Source organism: Ptychodera flava, chromosome 5, assembly GCF_041260155.1.
Source record: "Ptychodera flava strain L36383 chromosome 5, AS_Pfla_20210202, whole genome shotgun sequence".
NCBI lineage: Eukaryota > Metazoa > Hemichordata > Enteropneusta > Ptychoderidae > Ptychodera > Ptychodera flava.
Window position 1 is genome coordinate 39,641,593 of NC_091932.1, and position 23,900 is coordinate 39,665,492.

General features: G+C 35.8%; 1 protein-coding gene across 12 annotated transcripts in view; it reads left to right on the plus strand.

Moving 5' to 3' along the window:
- Nucleotides 1-23,900, plus strand: part of LOC139133904 (focal adhesion kinase 1-like) — a 64,624-nt gene that overhangs the window by 27,885 nt on the left and 12,839 nt on the right. For 3 of the 12 annotated variants that reach the window (XM_070700675.1, XM_070700677.1, XM_070700678.1), the window contains exons 3-17: nt 1,218-1,393; nt 2,762-2,849; nt 3,622-3,764; nt 4,864-4,918; nt 5,881-6,021; nt 7,535-7,612; nt 8,879-8,983; nt 10,574-10,621; nt 14,521-14,635; nt 17,666-17,716; nt 19,402-19,452; nt 21,493-21,529; nt 21,965-22,038; nt 22,741-22,892; nt 23,434-23,515. In XM_070700675.1, coding sequence (XP_070556776.1) covers nt 1,218-1,393; nt 2,762-2,849; nt 3,622-3,764; nt 4,864-4,918; nt 5,881-6,021; nt 7,535-7,612; nt 8,879-8,983; nt 10,574-10,621; nt 14,521-14,635; nt 17,666-17,716; nt 19,402-19,452; nt 21,493-21,529; nt 21,965-22,038; nt 22,741-22,892; nt 23,434-23,515 — 1,396 coding nt within the window. The remainder of the gene's footprint in view (nt 1-1,217; nt 1,394-2,761; nt 2,850-3,621; nt 3,765-4,863; nt 4,919-5,880; nt 6,022-7,534; nt 7,613-8,878; nt 8,984-10,573; nt 10,622-14,520; nt 14,636-17,665; nt 17,717-19,401; nt 19,453-21,492; nt 21,530-21,964; nt 22,039-22,740; nt 22,893-23,433; nt 23,516-23,900) is intronic. The other 9 variants (XM_070700681.1, XM_070700682.1, XM_070700684.1 and 6 more) reach the window with 6 other exon arrangements.

The window sequence follows — 23,900 nt, forward strand, 5'->3', positions numbered from 1 at the left end:
GCAATTTCCATAGGAGGTCAAAGTTCGTGGTGCTACAATGCATTCTGGGCCCAAAAGCTAACAACTTGAATTTGACCAGAACAGTGTATGCCACTGAAGTACAATTACAGTGTGAATATTTCAATATGTTGTCTAGTTGAAAGATTTCTCTTTCCTTTGCCAAGTTTTCATTTCACTTACAATATACTGTATAATCTCATCTTCTTCCACAACCTTCCCTACTATGAATCATGGGTAACAAGAATTGAAGCTATGTTTATCATGTTTCCTTGCTCATCTTTCCCTACCATATGAAAAATTTACAAAATATTTACAGTTACTGGTACATTTAGTAGTGTGCTGAGTAAACAGGAGAAAAAAAGTGTTGCAGGTTTGAGGGTTCTGGATCCCATGGTGTGACTTCATTCTGCTGTTCGATTCAAAATTGTAAACATCAGTAAACTACTTAAACTAATTAAGTCAGGAATACGTGTATGTAAATTGAAGCTATGTTCAAGGTTAACACTGTTACACTACGGCTACAACTACAGAATGAAATAAATGAAATTACGAAATCCCCAAGAGTCTACTTTTACAAAACGATCAACTGCTGCGGGTATTATCAGCTTTCTGCTTCAGCTTTCTCATAGGTGCAGTTATTATGTCACCTTTGATGCAGTATTTTGCCTTTTGTTATGAGATTTCTATGGACAGCTTCAGTCTGAAATAAATGTTACTTCTGCTGTTTTCGCTACGGTGATAAGATTACTGTGTAACAGGTGATTAACAACAAATATGGCAACTAAAAATGTGTCCGTCATGAGGAGGTGTTCTCAAGGCAGTATGTTCCTTGAAATTGAAAGTATCAAACATTTGCTCAAACTTTCCACCCTTTAACCCATTCCATTTCAAAATCAAGAGTGAAAATCATGGTCATTATGCAAAATTGAGTACAAGAGGAACAAATCAAGTATTTATTGACACTTTAAATTCAAAATGGCTGCATTATACCTTAGTAGATCGTGAACGTAATAGGTGTGTTTGTGACCTTGGTCTGTCAGGACATGTTTCACTTACTATCGTTTCGTGACAAGTCACTTTTTGTTCAGGTTTACATAATTGTGCCTGCTGTGAAAAAGGAAATTGTGTTTCTGCCAATTTGTATACAAGTCTATCAGAATCAAAATGATCAGAAGCCCTGATAAAGACTAACTTAGTTTCTGTGGTTTTCTCACTAGACCATCATCAATGCTGTGGTTACCAGACTAGCTGCTGGAGAGAGACCTTTACAACACTGCTATGCTGTCAGACTCACAAATGAAGACACAAACCAACACTACTGGATCCACCAGGATCTGACACTCGGATCCGTCCGGATGAAGTATGAAAGTCTGGATCCAGATGCAAAATGGAGGTAAGACAGATTGCTTTATTTGAACTTCAACCCCAAAATCTGTGAAAGGAACTCCTTCACCTTCATAGCATGTACATAATAGCCAATTATTGATTTTCACTGGGACTGCAACACAAAAAATGACTGCCGCTGACACTGTATACAGGTCCATCAGTTCCTTGAAAGTCCTTGAATTTGAAAACCTCATGGAAAATCCTTGAAAAGTTCTTGAAAATAAAATGGATTCCTGGAAAGTCCAAGAAAATGGTAATCCACCCAAAATTTTCAAAAATTACAAGATTATCATTCGTGATGTTGTATAAAAATGATATGTAAAATGATATATAAAAATAATATATCATGAAAAATAATATCTGGAAATGGTGGTTTTGATATCAAAAAAGTTCTTGACAATTGCTGAAAAAGTCTTTGAAAGTACTTGACTTTCAAGTGACTTTGAGAGTTTGGACCCTGTGCAGCATAGTGCTACTGCAGTTCAATATGTGATCATTGCTGATGTGCCTTGTGTATCAAATGGATATGTGCAAATTTGCTGTGACCATAAACTACAAGAGACCTGGCTGTATAATCAAGGCTGAACATGTCTAGGCCTCCGACATGTAGGATTGTAATTGGTTTCTGTTCATCACAGTGAAATTAATGTACCATGCTACTGGCCTGCCTGACCAGTGAATACTGATTGTTATACACACTATCAATGACAAGCAAGGGTACCAGAAGTTAGGATATATCTCAGGGGAAAATTAGCATATTTGATGAGAAATAATCATTGAGCAAAGCAAGGTGATTTACATCCAGTCTTCAGCCAGTCAGGTGGCTTTATTCAAACTAAGCATACCATATTTGTGTGTTAAAAAGTGTATGTATGCAGAACTGTAGAACCACATGGAAATTGAAATCCTCCACAGTGACCTGTGCAATCTCTGTACACTACAGGGACCATGGATAGTTGAAAATGGTATTGGTGTAGTAAACGTAACACTGCATTTGATCTGTATTTGATCATTTGATCTTTGATTTGTACCTTTAAAAAGAAAGACTTAAACTATTGCTCAAACTTTCCTCAAGGAATTCTTCAACCATTACTTTTCAAAATCAAGAATAAAAATCAGGGGTCATTTTGGTACTAGAGATACAAATTACCCAAGATTTATGGATATTTGAAATTCTAATAAAGAAAAGTACAATTTTCGATTTTCCATAAACTACGATGGTAAAAATTCTAAATGCAATGAATTTGTTTGCCATTTTGTTTCATTTAGACATATTTAAATTATTTACAGCCCTTTACGGTAAGAGGAAAAGACACTTCTTTCCATGGAATATTTTGCATTGACAATGAATATTCTTCATGTTGTCTTGTTCTAGGTATGAACTACGCATCAGATATCTTCCCAAGAGTTTTCCGGAGATGTTTGAAAAAGACAAAATGACATTCTTCTACTTCTATGACCAGGTAAGACATGACCCAGAGTGTACCTTGCAGGATGATGAAGTAGTTGTCAGTGTTATAAAGAACACCATCATTACTGATTCACTATACACTCTCATCCTTTTCATATATATCATGGTAGATTTATGTTCAAAGATGAACTGGAAGGATGATTTCACTGATGAGCCAGTTGATGGATTGCTGGCCTTGCACTGATCACCCTTGAAATTTATCGTAGTCTCTGAAGTGTGGTTGTAATTTCAGATTAGCTGTACTTGAACATCATATTCATAGAGAAGGGCATGTTCTTCTGCAAGCTCTGAGTCATTCAATTTGTAAATAAAAGCAAGGGTTTTATTTTGAACAAAAAAAAATATCTAAAAAGAAGATGCTGTTGCCATGAGCTCACGATAAAAGCTTGAAAGTTTCGCATAATTTTTAAGTTAATTGACCTGTGCTAACCACTGATAAGCTAGTTACACAACTTGTCTTCTGCTTTGTAGTCAGGTCCCACATCTTAATGATGACAATATCCCCTATTAAACAATGATTTGTATATTTTACAAAATATAGTGTATATATTTTTCAAAAAAATTGTTGCTGTGTTTATTACATGTGTATAACTATGAAACAAGTTGATCAGGTTTTTATCCAACTCACTCTCTTCAAGCCCAGAGTTAACCCTTTCACCACAATGGTTTGGCCCAAACCCATTGTTATCAATGGTGATTGTGGACCTGTTTACAAGGTGTTGGGGGTGAACAGGTTTAACTGTTGCAGTGACCTATTCTTTCAGGTTCGCAATGATTACCTGTCAATGATAGCAGAGAATATCGACCAAGACATCGCTATCCAGCTTGGATGTCTTGAAATACGAAGATTCTTCAAAGACATGCCACAGATGGCACTAGATAAAAAAGCAAACTTTGAGTACTTAGAGTGAGTATAGTAAATAAATGAGTTTCCTCATCGCTACAATCTTTGCTCTTTCTTTCCTCATTCTTGAGAATCTTCAAAAAATATTTGAGTATTCATATCAGTTATTGTATTTTTTCATAACTGTTAACATTTGTTCATTTATTATAATTCTTTGTCAAGTTGAGGACTCTGTTCAAAAGTTAGTATCTTTAAATATTTATTCTCACTTTTGTGAGATGCGCATCCTTTGAGAAAAGTAATCATTTTCTGAGGAGTGGATTTTTGTTTTAATTCTCTTTTAGTTAATAAAAGTATGATGAACTCAAGTACAAAATGGCTGCCAGTATTTTACACAATTCTGATATTTCCAAAACAAACACCCATACTCAAACTGTCAATGTACAATGTACAACTGTCAATGTATCAAAGTGAATGGAACTTGTGGAAGATGCATCTGTAAATTCATAATTAACTGGAGAATACTTTCAACTCAATTTTGGCCAATTATAGTACTGTCACCAAATTGAGAAACAAGGATTACTTAATATGCTTATTGTATAAAACTACTTAATATGCATAGATGTTCATTAGTCAATATAATATCAGAGAATATATTCTCACTGGTGAAGATTGAAGTTTGGTTTATCAGTATTTTCCCCCTCATCCTCAAAAATGTTGAATATTTGAGCCACTTGTATGTCCGAGTTTCTCTAGTGTGTTCTATGAACACAAAAATTCAATGTTCAGATATGTGCAATGGAACAGACACAGATATCCATAATGAGATGGATGTTTTGGGATGAAGGTCACAGTGTTTACTGGTCTGAAACAGCTGTTAAATAAACATAGCATACAGTATGTCTGTTATTGCCTGTACCATCACAGACATTACTGTTATTATGATCAACACTAGAACATCTTGCCTGATGATGTAGAATTATGTCTATTTTTATGACGAAAGAATTACAGATCAGTGCAGAATAAACCAAGTAGGCCTTTGTTTATGAATAATATCATTTAAAAACCTGTGAATCATACCACAGATAGAAAGGGTATATTGTAGATTTTATTAAAAAGTCTAAATTTACTGATCATTTGTGTTTTGGATTGATTTCTTCAGGAAAGAAATTGGTTTGAAAAGATTCATGCCTAAGTCTGTATTAGATAGTGTCAAGGTAAGTTGTTTACTTGGAAACAAACTCATTCAGCCCACATTTCCCATTGTACAATATTTCTGAAACTACGCAATTCTGTCCCCTTGAAAGATTTTTGTTGTGTCTATATCTGGTTCGGATAGATAAATCGTTAATGTTACCTCAGTCTTTTCTTATTGTATTGCAAATGTCCTATTTTAATTAATGTGGATGCACAGTCCCTCCACGACTGTGGTGGATGTTATTCCAAAATGACTTCTACAGCTATGTGATGAACAGAAGACTGTTTTGTTTGTAAAAATACAGATCCAAGGTTAAGACACATTTTAAAAACATTTACCAGTACTCTGAAATACTGATGCAAGTTTCAAAATATTTTTTACAACTACTTCAAGTTACTATAAAAAGATCAATGTCATCTCTGTCACTAATAAGTGAATTAAAATTGTCTTTGTATTCTGTTAAAAAACCTTAACAATCACAATTGAATCGACCACAAAAAAGTTGTAATATTTACATTAAACATTGGAGATAATTCATTTCATATATAAGACATCAAGCAATAGATTAAAACAATATTCATGGTCATTGAAGAAAAATATTCAGGAAGTACAACATTGTAAACATCGTTAGCTGAACTTGATATGCACTTAAAAAATACCTGATTAAATTTATACTTTATGTCATATGTGAAGTTTGAGGGATTTAAATGTTGCTACAACTTTTGATGTCGTGCTAGAAATGTTTCTGCCTCAAACTTAGATCCTGTCTCTTTTAAGGAAGATTACATATATCAGGAAGGAACTTGGTATGCTGAGTTACATCATCCTAGCATTTCCACATAATTATCATATCTACCAAGGCCATTAACATCACAGCAACAGTGGCTACTCATTTGTGACAGGGCATTTTCAACTCTCAGAATAATTCATAAACTTGGACTTGTTTTACAAGCAAACAAATCTTTCTGATTCACTTCCCAGCCCAAGAATCTTCGAAAGTTAATTTTACACTACTTCAAACAGTACAGTGGCTTGTCGGAGGAGTTCTGTGTGTACAAATTCTTTGAGCTTTTAGCCACGGTTACTCGATTTGATCAAGAGAAGTTCAAGTGTGCCTTAGGGGTAAGTACATTGTAATTCCATATTTTTGATCACATTTTTTTCTATCACATTTTCCCAGCAAGCTGTTCTGAAAAACCCCATCATGTATTTTACAAAGAGTGAATATGTCAAGCAGAGAAAAAAAGTAACTCCCTCCGGGCTTTGCTGCATTACTTGATTAATATTCCTTTGTTTCTCTGCTTTGATATATTCAATATAGTGTTCTATGTGTATAAAATTAGAGTTAAAAACAGAAACAGATTTTCAACAACTGACCATTTTGAACTCTTTTAATTATTGTCGTCTGGTGGACTGTCATTGTTAAATTTATAGCATGTTCTTTGACGCTTAGCTTCCCATTACACGACACATCTGGTTTTATTCATGGATATGTATGCTATCTATATTTAGGTTTGAAGTAAAATAAATTACTGTTTGTTGCAGTGTACTGTCGAATATCATCTATGATTTATCAGTTCTGTTCATGTTTCATATGCATTGTGATTTTGTTTGGATGTTTGTTTGTTGTTTCTAGGTTTGTCACACTTAGTGTGGACACAGATGGATGTATGTTTGTCTAGGTATGTGTGAGTGGGTATGTGTGTGCATCTGGTATGTTTATTTTTGGTCTGTGTATATTTCGGCATTTTGCATTGTTGGTGTATTATGCTTGTGATGTATGTAGGTTATTGCGTCATAGCTCTCATGTATACATGTATGCCACACACATTCATACAAATGAACATACAGACACATTTACTCACATACATGCATATGAATAAATGCACGCACACTCAGACACATACAGAGATACTAAAATTAAAACACAAAGTCAAGGCATAATGTGTATATAGCAGCATTCTCTTACATGTCTACATAGTTTAATACAGTGTATGAATATCTTCATTCATGTGCAGTCCATCGTAATCTCAGGCTGTTCATCGTTTGCTAAGGGCAGTAGGTTTGAGAATGTACTCTCATACTTACAAGATATGTTTATTGTTTGGTGTTTTTGGCCATGAATTTAGTGTTGGTTAAACATCCTGCATGTAGCTTTCAAACATGTACCAGTGTGCGTGTAGCCTTGTGTCATCAGGATATTGATGAGATGAAACCAGACGCCCCCTCCGCCCCTTGATTTGTTTGAAACCTGACACCAGAAAACACGAGACTGAAGCGATTTTTAATAGCATCAAAGTGTAGAAGTGACTCAGTCAATGTCGCTTGGTCAATTCCGACATGATGAGCATGTAGTATCCAAATGAATCATCCATTCCATAAATGCTATATTCCGTCATGCAGGATTGCCGTTTAAAGTTTGAATCACAGGGTATCATTGTGGAATTCAAATTATTGAAAGTTTATGCATTCCTTTATGTTTCAAAGTCGGCCATCTGTCCGGTTGATAACAAACTGTCCAACTGGCGTATGTGTGGGTGTGAGTAGACAGGTGTCGGTCTACTATTACAGTTGTCAGTTGTACATGCTGTTTGAGAGCAATGTTAATTGTCTTTTCTTGCATTTTTGTACTCAGACTGGTTGGAGCATATCAGTGGAATTAGTTATATCAACCAAAGATGGAATCAGCTGTCTTACAGACAAAGCTGCTAATGTAAGTAGATTCCCTGACTGAACTTATCTCCAGATATATCAGTTTGCATGGCAACAGTCCCCATGACGATATTTTACATCTGTCTCAAGACAGAATATGACCTTTATTAAAGCAAAACGCCTTGGATGAATATCAAAGTGCAAATGCTATCCTTTGCAGAAAAGTTGCCAGGGAGATATTTGTGTCATGCATTCATTCTTTGCTTCAATACAATAGTTGACATTTCCCAAATGGTTGAATAATACAGTGGTGACGCAGATCATATCACAGAAATATTATACATATTAAATTTTGCTGTGCATTTTGACAAATTGGAATGCATTGTAAGAATAAACAATCACCTTCTTAGACTCTTTTTAGCATGGTACATGTGCTTTTGCACAGAATGAAGTTGATAGTATGGAAATATTGACATCAAAGTTGCGTCTTTTATGCCTCAAGATCTGTATACGTGACATTTTGCAAATGTGACATGTTTAATACCCACGCTTGCAGCTTCATCACATCATAATTGGTGAACACCCCTCACCTCAAGCTGTTCAAACACACCCTATGTGTGTCATATTTTATTACAGTCATAAAATAATCTTGAGTAGTCACCCTGGATGCTTGAAATCATTTATTCTGTAATGGTTATATGAAACGGCATCAGATAATTTAACAAATGTGTGCACAGCTTTCCCCCTAGCTGATGATCAACTTTTTCATGTTTAGTGGATTGAACATACAAATTATACAGCAAATTTATCATCAAACCAATGCATTCATCTGTAAATTTTTAGTTAGGCAGAATAATATATTTAGTGGTAATCATATTGACTACTTGTTTTTAATTTTACAATTTCTGTTGAGCAATAAATTTTCAAGGTGTTTTCCTGTCGCTGAGGTTACCTACTGGATACACATGAGAAAGGCTAATATGATGTTGAATAGAGAAGAAAATCTCTGATGGAAAAGTGATAAAATGGATTTGAGATTGATTGGTCCATGCCAAGCTCCACTGCAGAAATTACACTATACTTTATGGCAGGCATAATTCATTATGTTATCATATGAAACCAAACAGATTCATCACCGGTCCCTCCCTCCTGAAGTTTTATATGACCCGATTGTTTTCGTCATCAAACTTTGGTTGCTGAGAAAAGGAAATTAGGGAGCAAGGGGTTAAATAACGGACAATTCCAGTTGTTCCGTGTCACCGTGCAGCAGTCACATCTGCATTACACAGTTCAACATCCTGACTTACATGTGTGACTTGCCTTGCAGCCAACCCACATGGCAGACTTCGGTCAGGTCGTGTCTTTACAAGTGACTTCAACAGAGAACGAAAGGAAGGGAATTTTACAATTGAAAATAGCCGGTGCTAATGAGGTATGTATGAATTTCAATTATATTTTCATTGACTGTTTACAACGCAGTGAGTATTCTGTGATGCTAAGAAACCTGGTTCATCTGTGTTATTGCAGAAAACTGTATTTTTTACAAAACTGGAAACCCACACGTGATTCAAGCATAGACTGTCCACATGTCAGAGTGTAGAGACATGATAGCACCTTGAACTTCAGTGTTGATATTTTTATGCCTTTGTTTCCATTTCCATCAGTCTTGCAAGTTGATACTTCAAAGAAAGAATCATACTTCATTAGGTCAAAGGTCAATAGCACAAAGATGAGATATTTTGCAAAGCTAGATCTACATATGAGGCATAACCGGAAAAAGTTGCCAAAATTAACTCTACAGACATGATATCAGAGGGACACATATGCAATTTTTCTAATTCTACCCAGCATTTTGAACTAGAGAAAAGCATGATTTACTTGCCTAATCTGTTGTCAGTGTACAGTATATTTCAATATTCCATGCTTTCTTCATTAGTTATAATATGGTGCTGTGCTATATAATCAGCTGTACAAAGGCTTTACGCAGAATTTGCCAGATCGTTTCTTTCGCATAACAGAATATCTTGTCTTGGTTAACTAAGCTGTTTGATTACTAACCAGGTGTTTATAAGAAAGGTGCTGGGCAGTGTTTCAATACAATGTTCTTTCTCTATGTAATGCATCCTTTCTGCCTCATATTTGCATCAGTAAAGTTGGGAGAAAATTAACTGTTGTTGCTAATACACAGTTACAGAGTGTCAAGTTCATTAACAGTGGACAGGTGCACGCCCACTACCTGTGGATAGTGGTACATTTCCTATACATTACTTATTACATTGTACTTTTCAACGAGGGACTTACCTCACATCAAAATCTTTCCATTCAAATAACTTGTCGGGTGTTTGTTGTGATAATTAATCTCTAAGAGGATATATTGATTCATGTCTGTTTTGTTCTTAGATACAGGGAATAAGGATGAATATATAATGTTGGACAGTTACAAACTTGATTGTACATTTTCCCATCTGCTATAGTCTCTTTCATTCTCTCTCTCTCAGCATGTTTTCATCCAGCATGTGTTTTTGCTTTGCAGCCTTCTATCAACTGATTGGCACACTTCTCAGTGTTTTTCTCAAAATCTTTACAGTTCATGGCAGAATTTTTTTTTTCATTGATTCAGAATCTGTTCAAGGAAATAACTCCAACATTACATGCGTGACTCTGATAATTAGATTGTACTATAAATCTTGATAATCTATGATAAATGTCTATTTCTGTTCGCTATCTTATAATATCATCTAATTGACTCTTATGAACAGTAGCTGTAACTTTATCGTAACCTTCAGAATTGTTATCACATATCAACTATGATATCTCAACATAATCTTAACTGTTACATATAAAATGCTCATATTTTATCAAAATGTTTATTTGAAAATCTTACAAATCTCATTTCTAAATCAATGAAAACGATGCCCCTTTTTCCAATGCCATAATTTTATCTCCTGCATGTCATTTTACATTGATTTATCCCTGTGCATGGATGGAAGATAATTTTTCTAACTCAGAAATGTTATTTTAGTTTCCTTGCAACTACTGTTCTCATGGAAAATGTTCACATTGTATACAAGTAAGTATTGTTAGCCGTAGCCTTGCTTTCAGTTTTGTGTGTTTCCCCTAGATCTGCTTTGCTTTGCTTTGCCTGACGTAGCTTTGCTTTTTACTTCTTGCGTGACTTTGCTTAAAGCAGTATGTCTCTAGCACTCATCGTTTGAAAATATGTTTTCATTTCATCCCCTATCACCATGACGATATCATTTCATGAGCACTGATCATCTCATCTTTCATTTTCAAATACAACACTTCTATGCCAGGCACTTGCATATCACTGCTGTGTGCCAGGAAAAAAATACTTAAAAACTATAAATTAATGGAGTTCATTCATTCATTGCACAGTGATAAAATATGTTTTCAGGTATACACTATTAGTGTCAAAGAGTTGATGAATGCTTCAAAGCATATATATAATATAAAACTGCACAGGTTACCAATAAGAGAACTTTACGTGATTTGTAAACGTAATGGCCAAATTTTGTCTTTGTGCAGGTGTGAATATTCAGTGGCAAAGTGACAGTTTTACGAGTAATGTACACCAACTAATAAGACAATCAATAACTTCGAATTAGGGCTCAGATTTGATAAATTTAAACTATCAAGTTCATCAAAGTGGAAATTAATATGCAAGATGAAAATACTGCAAGAAGACAGAATGAATTCTGCAGCGTAAATGAGATGTGTATACTAATAACAGATGTAATTTTGCTGACAGAGAAGTCCATTAATCAATTAATGCAGTTTTCCAGAATTTAGAATGTGCAACTGTTTTGTCAAAGAAAACTTATACATTTCCTATGAGTAATCGCCTGAAATTTAATCGTAGTTTGCATTTCAGTTGACAGATTCACTAACCGAATCGTGGGTCTTCATTTGCATGTGAATGGTATTCTCATACATCTGTGCATTTTCTGTCAGATCGTAAACCTCATTATCCTCAGATCTTCATCACTCACACGTATCATCAATAGAAATTTGTTGAACTGTCCCTTCAGATATAAATCATTTCATTAGTGTATGAAATAAACCAGATAGATGACAGGTGACAGTAGGCGAGTGTTAGAGTTCTACACAGACAAATTTCAGGTACTCAAATAAGATGTGTAAAATAGGATTAATAATACCCTGCTACAGGATTTCCACAATGTCAGATTATTGTTTTGCGACCAGTGTTTGACAAAATGAAAGTTTGACAAATGCTGTGAACATATCTTTGTAAAGAATTGATTCATTTTTCATCATTGCTTAATCTATTCATGACTAAATGGTTACAGTGTAAACCTATTCTTGTACTGTTACTGTTTGACATGACATTACATATTTACAGTCATTAAAACACTATATCAAATGTCTCTATTTTTCACATTCAAGTGTAAGAAATCACTGCAGTGTTCACACATATGTTCTTGTCTGCTAATATTTGTTACAATGTAATACAATGTATTATGTGTTCCTTGTCTATTTAAGCATACACTGTATTTGTTATGACATATTTCTCAATACTAGGTTTGTAAATGGTTACATCATCAGTTTGTTAACTTGACACATTGTAACATTTTTGTACAACTTGACACATTTTCCTCTTCTCAATACACTGTAACATTTTTCTTACCCACCACTAGTCCAACAGGTAGATGATCCAGTGTTTTTCAACGATCATTTCATCAATCCATGTTGCAGTATTCACCATTGTCTTGTCATGAATATCGAATATGATCAGATATTAACACAAAACATATAGTGTTAGTAAACATTTCCATGGCTAACGTTCATTTCATATGTTGTACATTTCATAGGGCACTGGGTAACTTACATGTGTTGTATTTCAGATGTTTCACTTTCACCTGCTTCTCAATTAGATCTATAGGTAGATTCAGTTGCCCATAAATCAACTGCCAAAGCAAACAACCACTTTTCTTTCTTGGCAGTACACGCCTGTTTCTCAGTCAACTTTGCTGCCAGTTGATATATGGGCAGGTAAACCTACCTATGTTTTAAAGGTATACAGCCACCTGTAATCTAAATATGCCCATATATGGTCAAAGGGGCGTTCCTTGGTATTCAAAATGCCATGTGAGGGCACTGTTTTTAAAAAGCGGCCACCTGCTTAAAATCTGTCATTGGTTAGATTTTCTCTTTCCATGGTAACTGGGGCAAATATTGGAACAGGTGACAGTATACCTTTAATGCATAGATTCCTTTGTGACTGATAGGGCTATTGCATTGCTGTAGCTTCTTCCTGTGACCTTTCACCCCTCAATGCCAGTGTAGAGGTACAACGTCACTGTACAAAACAATAGTGATCTGACCTAACCATGGTGTGAAGGGTTGTGACTTTGTAGCAAAGCAACTTGGTGAACATGTCTCCCACACTTATCTGGCTTGTCTATTGGTTCACCATATCTTATGGGTGCTCCCCAGGTGTGGCAATTATACACACGCATTTTATTAGCTCACAGATGAAGTTTAGAATGGGTAGTCATCTCTCAGGACATTGAACCAGATTTTTGTTTTACACATGATAGTCCTATGAGACATTAGATTTATTGAGGAAATAATTTCCATGCATACAAAAAAATCATAAAATTTTCAGTCATGATGTTGTTCACAGATATGAGTTGTCTTTGTTACAAATGTCTATGTGCCTCTAAAATTTTTGTTCAATCTGATCAGTGGAATAGAAAAGCCGGTAATCTTTTCTTTCTCATGGAGCAGTTCTATTAGCCTTAGGATTATCGTCAATCATTCAAATGATCTGCACCAGTAGTTTTAGATGTCACAAGGTCGCTGTGGTCAGTAACCCATAAACATTCAGTGTTGTGATGTACATTCAGGGCATGACCCTTATTGACCTTTTTTATCTCCATGGCAATGAACTAGCCAATCGTGAAGTTTCAATGACATTTTTTAAAATGTCAAGAAAAGAGTCATCCATCATTTGTCAAAAGTTCACATTTATCACAAGTTCTCCCCTCAGAGATTAACATATCAGAAAGTTTCTCAAATCTGGCATTCACCACAAAATGTGTTTGCCTTGTTTGGTGGACAGTACCATGCTTTCACACACCTTTGAAGGGCAAGCTGTGTTCTATATAATTTAGGTATATAGACTGGTTGAATGTGTCAGAGGGTTCCAACAAGAAAGGCCATACATTGATTCTCAGTGTATTTCATGATATGCTTAAAGGCATGGTTCAGGCGTCAGATTGTATTGCCAGGAAATTTACTTACCAGATTACAATCTCAATGGAAAACAAAAGAACAAAAGGCTATGACACCTTCATAATCCTCTTACAGACTAGAACAAACTCGATCCCTGGGATCGAATACCCTGCCTTTAATCACACAAGAATTTGTGTATCACAGGACGTGAATTAGCTATACTAGTTCTGCCAGCACCCATCATGTTGAAACCCTATCAGCCCCATTGTCTGGTTCAATCGCATTGTCCGCTTAGCCATAGAAAAGGAGGAAAAGGATCAGTACATGGGTTGTGAACTCTGGGGCATTTGTGAAAGTGTTTTCCAACATCATTGTAGTGTTGTTCAACCCCATGATGGTTTCCAGTGATACAGCGGAACTGTACATGCACTTTTGGCAAACACAGTGACTTGTAATGTCACAATGGAACATTACTTGGACAACGGTCTTCATAACTAGTTTGTTGTCTGCGTCAACAGGATACAAGATTGCTGCAGGGTTTCGTCCCTTGTAACACTTGATTACACTTGAAACTTCCAGGGACATTTCCACCAGATGTTGTGTGTAGATATTAAAACAGAGAACCTTAAAGATTCCATTCTCTCAATGCAATAAATATGTTATTTTCTCTTCTACTTTAACAGTAAAAGAGAGCAATTTATTTTTTGCGATATTAAGTATGGATGGTTTATTTTGTTGATTTTTCATTGACAGGCGGTGTATATCACCACACCATCAGTGCATGTAGCGGAGGACATGGCTGATTTGATTGATGGTTACTGCAGAATGGCTGGAAGTACTGAACAATCATTCATAGTAAGGCCATTAGGTAAGTTGAGAACAGGTCACCTATGATTCTTGACACCATTCAATCTCAAGGTCATAGGTCCTGCCTACTTTCTGAGATTTCATGTACCGGCTGGGTCAAAGGTCATAGAGGCAATGCTTCCCAGCATTGACAGCTGTAACATCAGAGGTCGACAAATGTTTAGCAATAGCAAATGGTATCGTAGTTCAGGTTAAATTTGCCCTACTCTAGTTTGATGCAAAAACCCGGTACGATTTTAATTGCCATAATTGTGGCAGCTTGTTAGTCCCCACGGACACCGTCCGGGGGGACTTATAGGTTTGGTCATGTCCGTGCGTGTGTGCGTGCGTGTGTCTGTGCGTGCGTGCGTGCGTGCGTCTGTGCGTCCGTCCGTCCGTCCGTTCACGCAGATATCTCTGAGATGCCTGGAGCGATTTCATTCAAACTTGATACAAGGATTACTTCATATGTCATACAGATGCACGTCAATTTGTTTTGTGATACGATCCAATATGGCCGCCAGGCGGCCATTTTATTACGATTTTTTCATGTACAGAGCCATAACTCAGGCATGTTCCAACCGATTTTATTCAAAGTTGGTACAAGGACATTGACCAATGTCATAGATATGCACGTCAATTTGTTTTGTGATACGATCCAATATGGCTGCCAGGCGGCCATTTTTATTACGATTTTTTCACGTACAGAGCCATTACTCAGGCATGTTTCTACCGATTTTATTCAGAGTTGGTACAAGGACATTGACCAATGTCATAGATATGCACGTCAATTTGTTTTGTGATACGATCCAAAATGCTGCCAGGCGGCCATTTTATTACGATTTTTTCATGTACAGAGCCATTACTCAGGCACGTTTCAACCGATTTTATTCAAAGTTGGTACAAGCTTATTGACAAATGTCATAGCTGTGCACGGCAATTTGTTTTGTGATACGATCCAAAATGGCCGCTGTGCGGCCATTTTATTAGGATTTTTTTCATGTACAGAGCCATTACTCAGGCACGTTTCAACCGATTTTATTCAAAGTTGGTACAAGGACATTGACCTATGTCATACATATGCACGTCAATCTGTTTTGTGATATGATCCAATATGGCCGCCAGGCGGCCATTTTATTACGATTTTTTCATGTACAGAGCCATTTCTCAGGCATATTTGCATGTTTCGACCAATTTTATTCAAAGTTGGTACAAGGACATCGACCAATGTCATAGCTATGCACATCAATTTGTTTTGTGATGCGATCCTTTATGGCCACTGTGCGACCATTTTGTTACGATTTTTTCATGTCCTGAACCATAACTCAGACATGTATCAAGTGAATTTATTCAAAAGTATTTTTATCACAGACCTAATGAAGAGGACTCTATCCTCTCTGAGGACCTGTAATCAAAATATCCATTAACAAGTGGGACTGTGTCATCAACGATGACAGTTTGTTTTTCAAAGGAGAGAAAATGGTTAACTGGTTTAAAGCTAATGAAATGAAAGATAGACCAAAACATCAGTGGATGCATTTCCATCTTAGTTCCAAAGCCTACTGATGCTCCATTTGCACAAATATCCATCCACAAAGTATTGAACTTAACCAAATAGTCATGTGTATTGTGATATAGCATTGGGCATACACATGTTACAATCATGAAGTATAGCTAATCCAGACATTAATATTAATCAAGAGCAGCATAGCAACATGAGCAAGAGTATCACCTTTTAATTTCAGAAAATAATCTTGTAACTAGCATTAAATTCAGTGTTTTATTCCCAAGGATACTTTCAAAATTTTAGAGACAACTTCGCATTTTTTGTTCTGTGCTTGAATATGAAATGATAAATGTCTTGTCCCAGATTTATTTAAAGTTACTGACAGATGTCTTGGAGGTGGTTTGGTTTATTTTGTGTTTGAATATTGAAATATTTGAATTCTTTCCTCAGTATATGAGATTTAACTGTATAACTGTGTGTCTTCAGGAAGTGTAATAAGGGATAAACCATTAAATGTACAGAGGGTATGGCAAGTTGAAAATTGGTAGAAACATCTGGAGAGAGAAGTTGCAAAGTCTGGGAAGTAAATTTGTATTACTTGTTCCTGCAAAAAGATGTACACATCTTCTCTCTAACTTCCCCCAATATATAATGGTATATCCCAATGTGGATGGCAAAGGAATAGGGTTTCGTCAGAGGTCATTAAGGAAAATGTCAGGAATAAGAGATTATCACTAAACCCAGGCTACCCCATGACTATCAGGCCATAGACTAACTGATTAGCAATGCAAGGATTAGGAAACAGGTGCATCATTTAATGCTATGTAAGGATAGTGAGCTCAGTGTGTGAAACATCAAGTAACAAATGTGCTTCAGTGATCTGTGTTGTGTGGTTTGTGTCAGTAGTTTATTGTGCAGTGGGTTGATAGTTTACATCCTGCTTAAACTTTATTAGGAGAGAGAGTGAGTGAGAGAATGAGAGAGGGAGAGAGAGAGAGACAGGTATGTCTTGGGAGAGTGTGGGAGTGTGTATTGTCAGAGTGTGCATGTGTATGGAGAGAGAGAGAGAGAGAGAGAGAGAGAGAGAGAGAGACAGATTGTCTGTACGTGTGTGGATGTACAAGGTTTGTGTTGTATGATGTGCCATAGATATTTGAAGATTCACTTATTGGCATGAAGTGGATAGATTGGTATGTGTGCAAAGTTAGATGGGAAGATGATAAAGATGCAGTGTGTGTTGTGATGATAAATACTTCAGTGTTCAAGAGCTTGAGTACCTAGTGGATGGATGTGTTGTTGGAGGGAAGTTGTGATCGGTTGTGTAATTGATTAGTGTATTTTGCATGTCTAAGATTGCTTTGTAGTGAAACTAATTATCTTATTCCATCATCTAGTAACCAATTATTCAATATCAGTGTTACCTTAGCAACCACAAAAGTAGAATTTTTTAAGTCATCCTTTGATCATTAATCATAAAATCATTTGAATCACGTGTAATCTCATCCATTCTGTAGTCATCATGATAACATGATCTAATCTTATCAGTTCTTCCTGCTGCCTTGTCACGGAAAACTGATGATGTTGTACGAGCCTCCTGTAAGTATTTTCATCATCATTGTCTGTGCTACTAACAAAGCTGCATCCTGTTTCTCATGAATTGGGGAATGTTCAGAGAGGTTTATGTAACTACAGCCAGCTATATTTTTATCTTCATAGCTAAGTTCCAGTATAGTTAACAGATATTTCCATGCAATTTTCAACTTTGCAGCATATTTCATGAATTGTTATTCCGCTGTTTGTGTGTATGCTGACTCTTATTTGGTTTTCAGTCCCTTTTAATTTTTGCGTCTGTTTGATTTTGATGCAGCAAATGTTTGTACATTTACCGGTATATACATGGTGTGCAGATAATTCTGAGTGCTTTATTTGTTGAAGTACTTTCAAATGAACGTATACCACATGTGTGCATTCAGTTTCTGGTCATGTTAAAGAGGGTTGATAGCCTCTTGCCATTACTGCTTCTCCGAGTACAGATATATCCCAAATTTCAATGTGGTAACTTAGGACATAAATTTTATTACTCAGTTCAGAGTTTCTGAAATTCATGAAAGGGACAGTAGCTGTAACTTTTGACAATGAATTTATTTATTTTTGTTCTGGAAAACAAGAACAATCGCTTCCCCTCGTAGAGAATGTTAAGATACATCGTGCCAAAGTACAAATAGATTTCTATGCATTCAATGTTCAAAGCTATTGTTGGTAAATCAAAACTAGTCCAGGCTAGAATTTAATTTTAACGGCAACAACATTTCACATATACGGGCTGTTTTGACAAGTTTAACATTATTCATTTTAATATGACTTGGGGAGTAAAACAAGGAACTGGATTTTACTAACAGAACAAAAATAAAGCAAAAAATGTCAAAAGTTACCGCTAACAGAGATTTCAGCTAAATTTCTCAGGTACTGACTTATTATTGCGTGTTTCATATTAAGCTGGACAGTGTAGTGATTTTACAGATAGTTGATGATGTCATAGATTGTTGTATAGTGTATGGAAGCAATTTCAGAGGTGGGCTGTAATTTCATTCTCTGAGAATTTGTACATTCAGTTTTAATCAGAGCAAAATGTGCCGAGGGGAAAAAATCTTACAGTTCTTTGTTTGTTAACAGGTTTCGTAAAATCATTTTTAAAAATTGAAGGAAAACATAGATTTTTAGGAAATTTGTAGTTATATCCTTTCTCACCCAAAATTAGAGTGGTTAGTCCTTACTGTTATTTTGATGAAGAAGGAGAACTTTGTGAAATTTAAGCAAAATACAAGCAAAAGTTGAAATATTTCATCTTTTTATGGTGCATAATACCATAGTACCATCATGTATTGTCCATTTTGTGCTCATTTCATATAGCTATGCTTTTGTACATTTCCACCCCTTACGTATCATCCAATCATATATCTTTCATCATTGCATGTGACCAGATTTATCCAATCAAATCCACTATTGAAGTCATGTGACCATCATGAGAGTAATTTCAAGGAGTTGTTTATTTATCATTTGTAAGACTTAATGTCTCATTTCTATCTTATCACAGCATGTCCACCATCTATCAGATCATAATGTATATTTCAATATGTTAAATATCATGTGTAAAATACCTCCAGCTAATTATTAATGATTGATGTTATAATTACTTCCCTCGCTTTGTCCTTTATAATGCTACTTTGGTATAGGTGTCCATTGCAGCATGCTAAAATCCTTTTATTTTGTAATTTTGCTAGATGCACACGTAGGCACTGTGCATGACCGTGACGCTAGTATGACCCACTTTGGTGAGAATGTGTAAAATTTCTATTTGAAAATCTGTGTTCATCATGTGTATAGGAAATGAATGTACATACAATTGGGTGGTAGAGCGCATCGTCACAGTTTCATCCAACACCCTGTGATACGGTTTAACCACATTGTTACCATAGTGTGGTTGAACCTATAAACAGGGTTTCATAAAATGTCATCGCCACTGTGTTGTGGTTCACTCTCATCTTTTTCCATGGTGTGGATGTGATCCATGTGCACAGGAAAATAATATCCTCATTACATGCTGTGGTTTAGTCCATATTTCTCCATGATGAGACTTGACCAAAGTTGTTTTATGTTAATCACAGTAATCAAAATCCAGTCCAGTTGTGTCAGACTTTGATTTGACTCTTGCCATGGATGATATTCTACTCAATATTACCAGTACTTTGCTAAGGATATAAACATGATATTTGCTTCTCATTACCAAAGTTCATCTTTTATTCAAAAATTAATTCATAGCTTTTGACAACTTTGTGTAAGTAAAGTTCACGCTGAGAACACATGTTGAACTTTGAACTGTAACCCAGAGTCATCACAACTGTTTTGACAAAACATGATTGGATTTTGTGAAATTCAATTCACCGGCGGGCATGAATGTGTGGTAATGCAGTACATACATTGTAATTAATGTTAAAAACATGTGATTTCTGAGTTAAGTGTTAAGCGCATGTGTTGCTTGTAAGGGCAAAGTGCCTGAATAACAGCAAACGGTACTTTTAACATGTCACACATGGCTATGAATATCATGCATATTTTTTGCGCATTTTGGAGTACACGTCTTTGTTATTGCATCTTCAATGTAACGTAACAGTGGGCGTTATGCTCACCAATGAAAGATACTTACGCTGGGCTTGTGAAGTGAAGGAGATGGTTTTCTGTATTTGAATGAGTGTAAAATGTTCAACACTTGGTGTAGGGCATGCTGGAGTGTGCAGCCAATGTAGAATGGTGTTGTTTGAATGGTACATACATCATACATGTACACACCAATGTCAGATTACATTCAATTGTGAAACTGGAAAATCTCAAATTTTGTCATATGCATAGATCCACTTGTTATCAATTGCACCCTTCCTCAGGAAAAAAAATTATGATATAAAAGTAATAATACACCAAACATATCAACATATAGTTGTTGCTAAATTGATTTCATTGTGTAGCTTACATTTTGCCAGCGTTTTAACTACATGTAGATACAGGAAACTGTGATTTGGAACATGAATAAGTGGATATATGAAAATGATAAATTGTCTTCCACTCTTTTGTCAGCATACAACATCATGTGAGATTCATTCCTCCAATCTATCACTTCTGCATTCTGTCTATTTCTTTCCTCTTATGCAAGGGCTATATTCAAAGGAAAGTTATCCCACTTGATGTTGTGTGCAAAATCCATTGTTTTATATTATGCAAATACATCACTCCTATCAACTACAGTATTCATTCTTTATAATTGTTTCAAGATATTTAGATAATGAAAAAGATAAAGTGTTCCTTTTGAAGTTACCATTATATAGACAAGAAGATAATTGTAAGACATTAAGACAGATATGTTGACTTGTACTGCTTTGATTTGGTGTGTTACAGAGAGATGAAACGTTTAACTCTTCACTAGCCTGCTATTCGGCACTAGTCCTCTACAGGGCACTAGTCTGCTATAGGGCACTAGTCCTCTACAGGGCACTAGTCCTCTACAGGGTACTAGTCCTCTACAGGGCACTAGTCTGCTATAGGGCACTAGTCCACTATAGGGCACTAGCTCACTGCAGGTAGCCAGTTTGTTTCATTCTATGAAACTCTTACCCAAGACATTCCTCTGTCATTTAAATGAACTAGTCTAAGATTGAAACAGGCATATTCCCTGTACAAAAAGTCCATGGAATTCTAGTCCAAATCAAACAGTAGTACAAGCGAACAGTCTGTCAATTACCACATTTCATTTATGATATGAGTTAAAACCTGACAAAACTTGGTGAGCTTTCTATTTATGACATGTTACATCTTGATTTCAGATGTAGACAGAGCCTTACCCTCAATTCCTGGTGACAAGTAAGTGTCTTTTACTTTGCCAAGCTTTACGATGGTTGCCAGCACTTGGGAGTTACACAATCAATGTTAGAGTAGATACACGTGTCTTTGTACATCTGTTGGTATTGCAGTTGTTCAATGCATCTGTCAGCTGTCAATCCAGTGCAGCATTCATAGTTGCAGATGTCATTTTCCCTTAACTGTTTAAAAAAAGTTATTTGGTAGAATTTCTCTCTTTTATGCAATCCCTGAAATTTTTTATTTCTGGACCCAACCCCTAACCCAAGTACCCCTACACTTATATAGAAGTTCAAGTAATCAACCTTGACAAAAAATCTATAGTATTTTTTACACCAAAATTTGTACAAATATGAAAATGACCTAGTCTAATAATACATATGACCCCTAACCTATGACCCCTGGTACAGACACTCACAAGTGTTTTTGTAATGTTAGTTCCCAGGTTTCTGTTACAAGGAGTGCTCTAGGTGGCATGTCAAGAATGAAGAAGAAGGGTTCAGTTAAACAGGGTACGTTTTAAAGTAGTTGAATTTTCTTGCAAGTAAGCTGTCACTTGACGAGAATAGCAGTTCACTCAAGTTTTGTGAATCACTCATTTTCGGATATACATTGAGAATTACTCTACATCATTTATGCAAGAAGCAGGAAAAATAATGTATGAAGCAACATCAGAGAATACAGCTATCTTCAGATCTGCGGCCAAGCCTGATTTGCATGAAATCCATTTCAGAGAGACTTTGATATTCTTCAAAAACAAAAAAGAAACAACAGATTAATGAAAAGAAATGTCAATAGGCCAACTCTGGTTTGGTTAACATTCTTTGAGAGTGTCTGCATGTGAAAAATACATGTTTAGCCATGAGTGTGATCAAGGGATATGCAAAAGCTAAATGAATCACTCAACGTAAAATGTAACATCACCATCATTTTTTGCTGCTTTTCCGAAATTATTGATGATGAATTTCTTATGTCAGGTCATTTCAGCAACCGATCAACCAACTAAGTACACAAACTTTGTGGCTTCTGACATGCTCAACTGATCTATAGCTTCAATCAGAAATGCCAACCTCAAATTAGAAAAAACATTTTGTGTCAACCTTTCCTCCATCAAGTACAAGTCTGAGTTTTGGATTGCAAAGCTGAACTAGTACAAAGGGAAATAAGAATAGAATTTACAATTAGACACTGTAACTTATCTATCTGTGTTACAGAGCATGATGACTACGCAGAGATAGTTGATGATGATGACTATGCAATGCCTGATGCTAAGGATTATGAGATATACAGGGAAGATGTCAAGTTAGATGCAATTATAGGAGAGGGACAGTTTGGAGATGTCTACGAAGGAACTTTCAGGACCAAGGTATTGTCTCTTTTGACTTCGTGTCGTTGTCTTTGAATATTGCCAGAATCATTGGAATAATTGATGAATGTTTAACCTTTTGGTCAGTTAAAGGGACAAAGCATTAGCATCTAATGTATGAAAACACACACCCATTCAAATAAATTTATGGCAAGTTTACCGTATAAAACACATGTGGCTGTAAAGGGAATTTCCTCTGGTATATTTTACGGCATGAAACACTCAAGGAAAATTCTACTGTGGCTGTCTCACTTTATTGACTTGAAAGTAGTGATATTGTTGGTCAGGCAAACATCAAATGAAAATTTGAAATCTCAAGTCAAATTTGGAAAATTGTTGGGAAAACTGCCCAATGAAAGTAAGTTCTTATCATTTTAGCTTATCTTCTGTTTATACAACATGAAAGTGCTCACTCAGTATATATATAACTAATTGTTCATCATACAAATATCTTTGATAAATATGGTAAGGGAACTTTCTTCAATATTGTTGCCTGACATTTATTTTGGCTTTCAATTGGTTGCCTTGTATTTCTTTACAGGAGGAAGTAATGGCAGTTGCAGTGAAGACATGTAAAGTCAGCACTGTTGAAGCCTACGGTGAAAAGTTCCTTGAAGAAGCATGTAAGTAGATATTGAAATCTGAATTTTGTTCTTTATGTGAGAAGTAAAGAGGGAGAGAGATGACCACTCAGATGATGTAGTATTCTATCCTTTCAGATTGTATGAGGAATAAGGGAGTAACTACTTAAGTTAAGTGGCATATTGTTTGGCACACTCTTTGATTCAAGCAGTCTGGTAATGTCTATATACAACGTGACAGATTTGATTTGATCCAGTTCATCACTCTGTCATAAGATGTTCAGTTTTATGGAATTTTGTCTAAAAGGGAATTAGTCTGTGTGGAAATGAATGTTAATGATCGAAACACAACTGCCTTGGTTGAACCAAAATTGTCATAGTTTACCCATTTCCTGATACTTGTACTTATAATTGAAAACAATGTGAA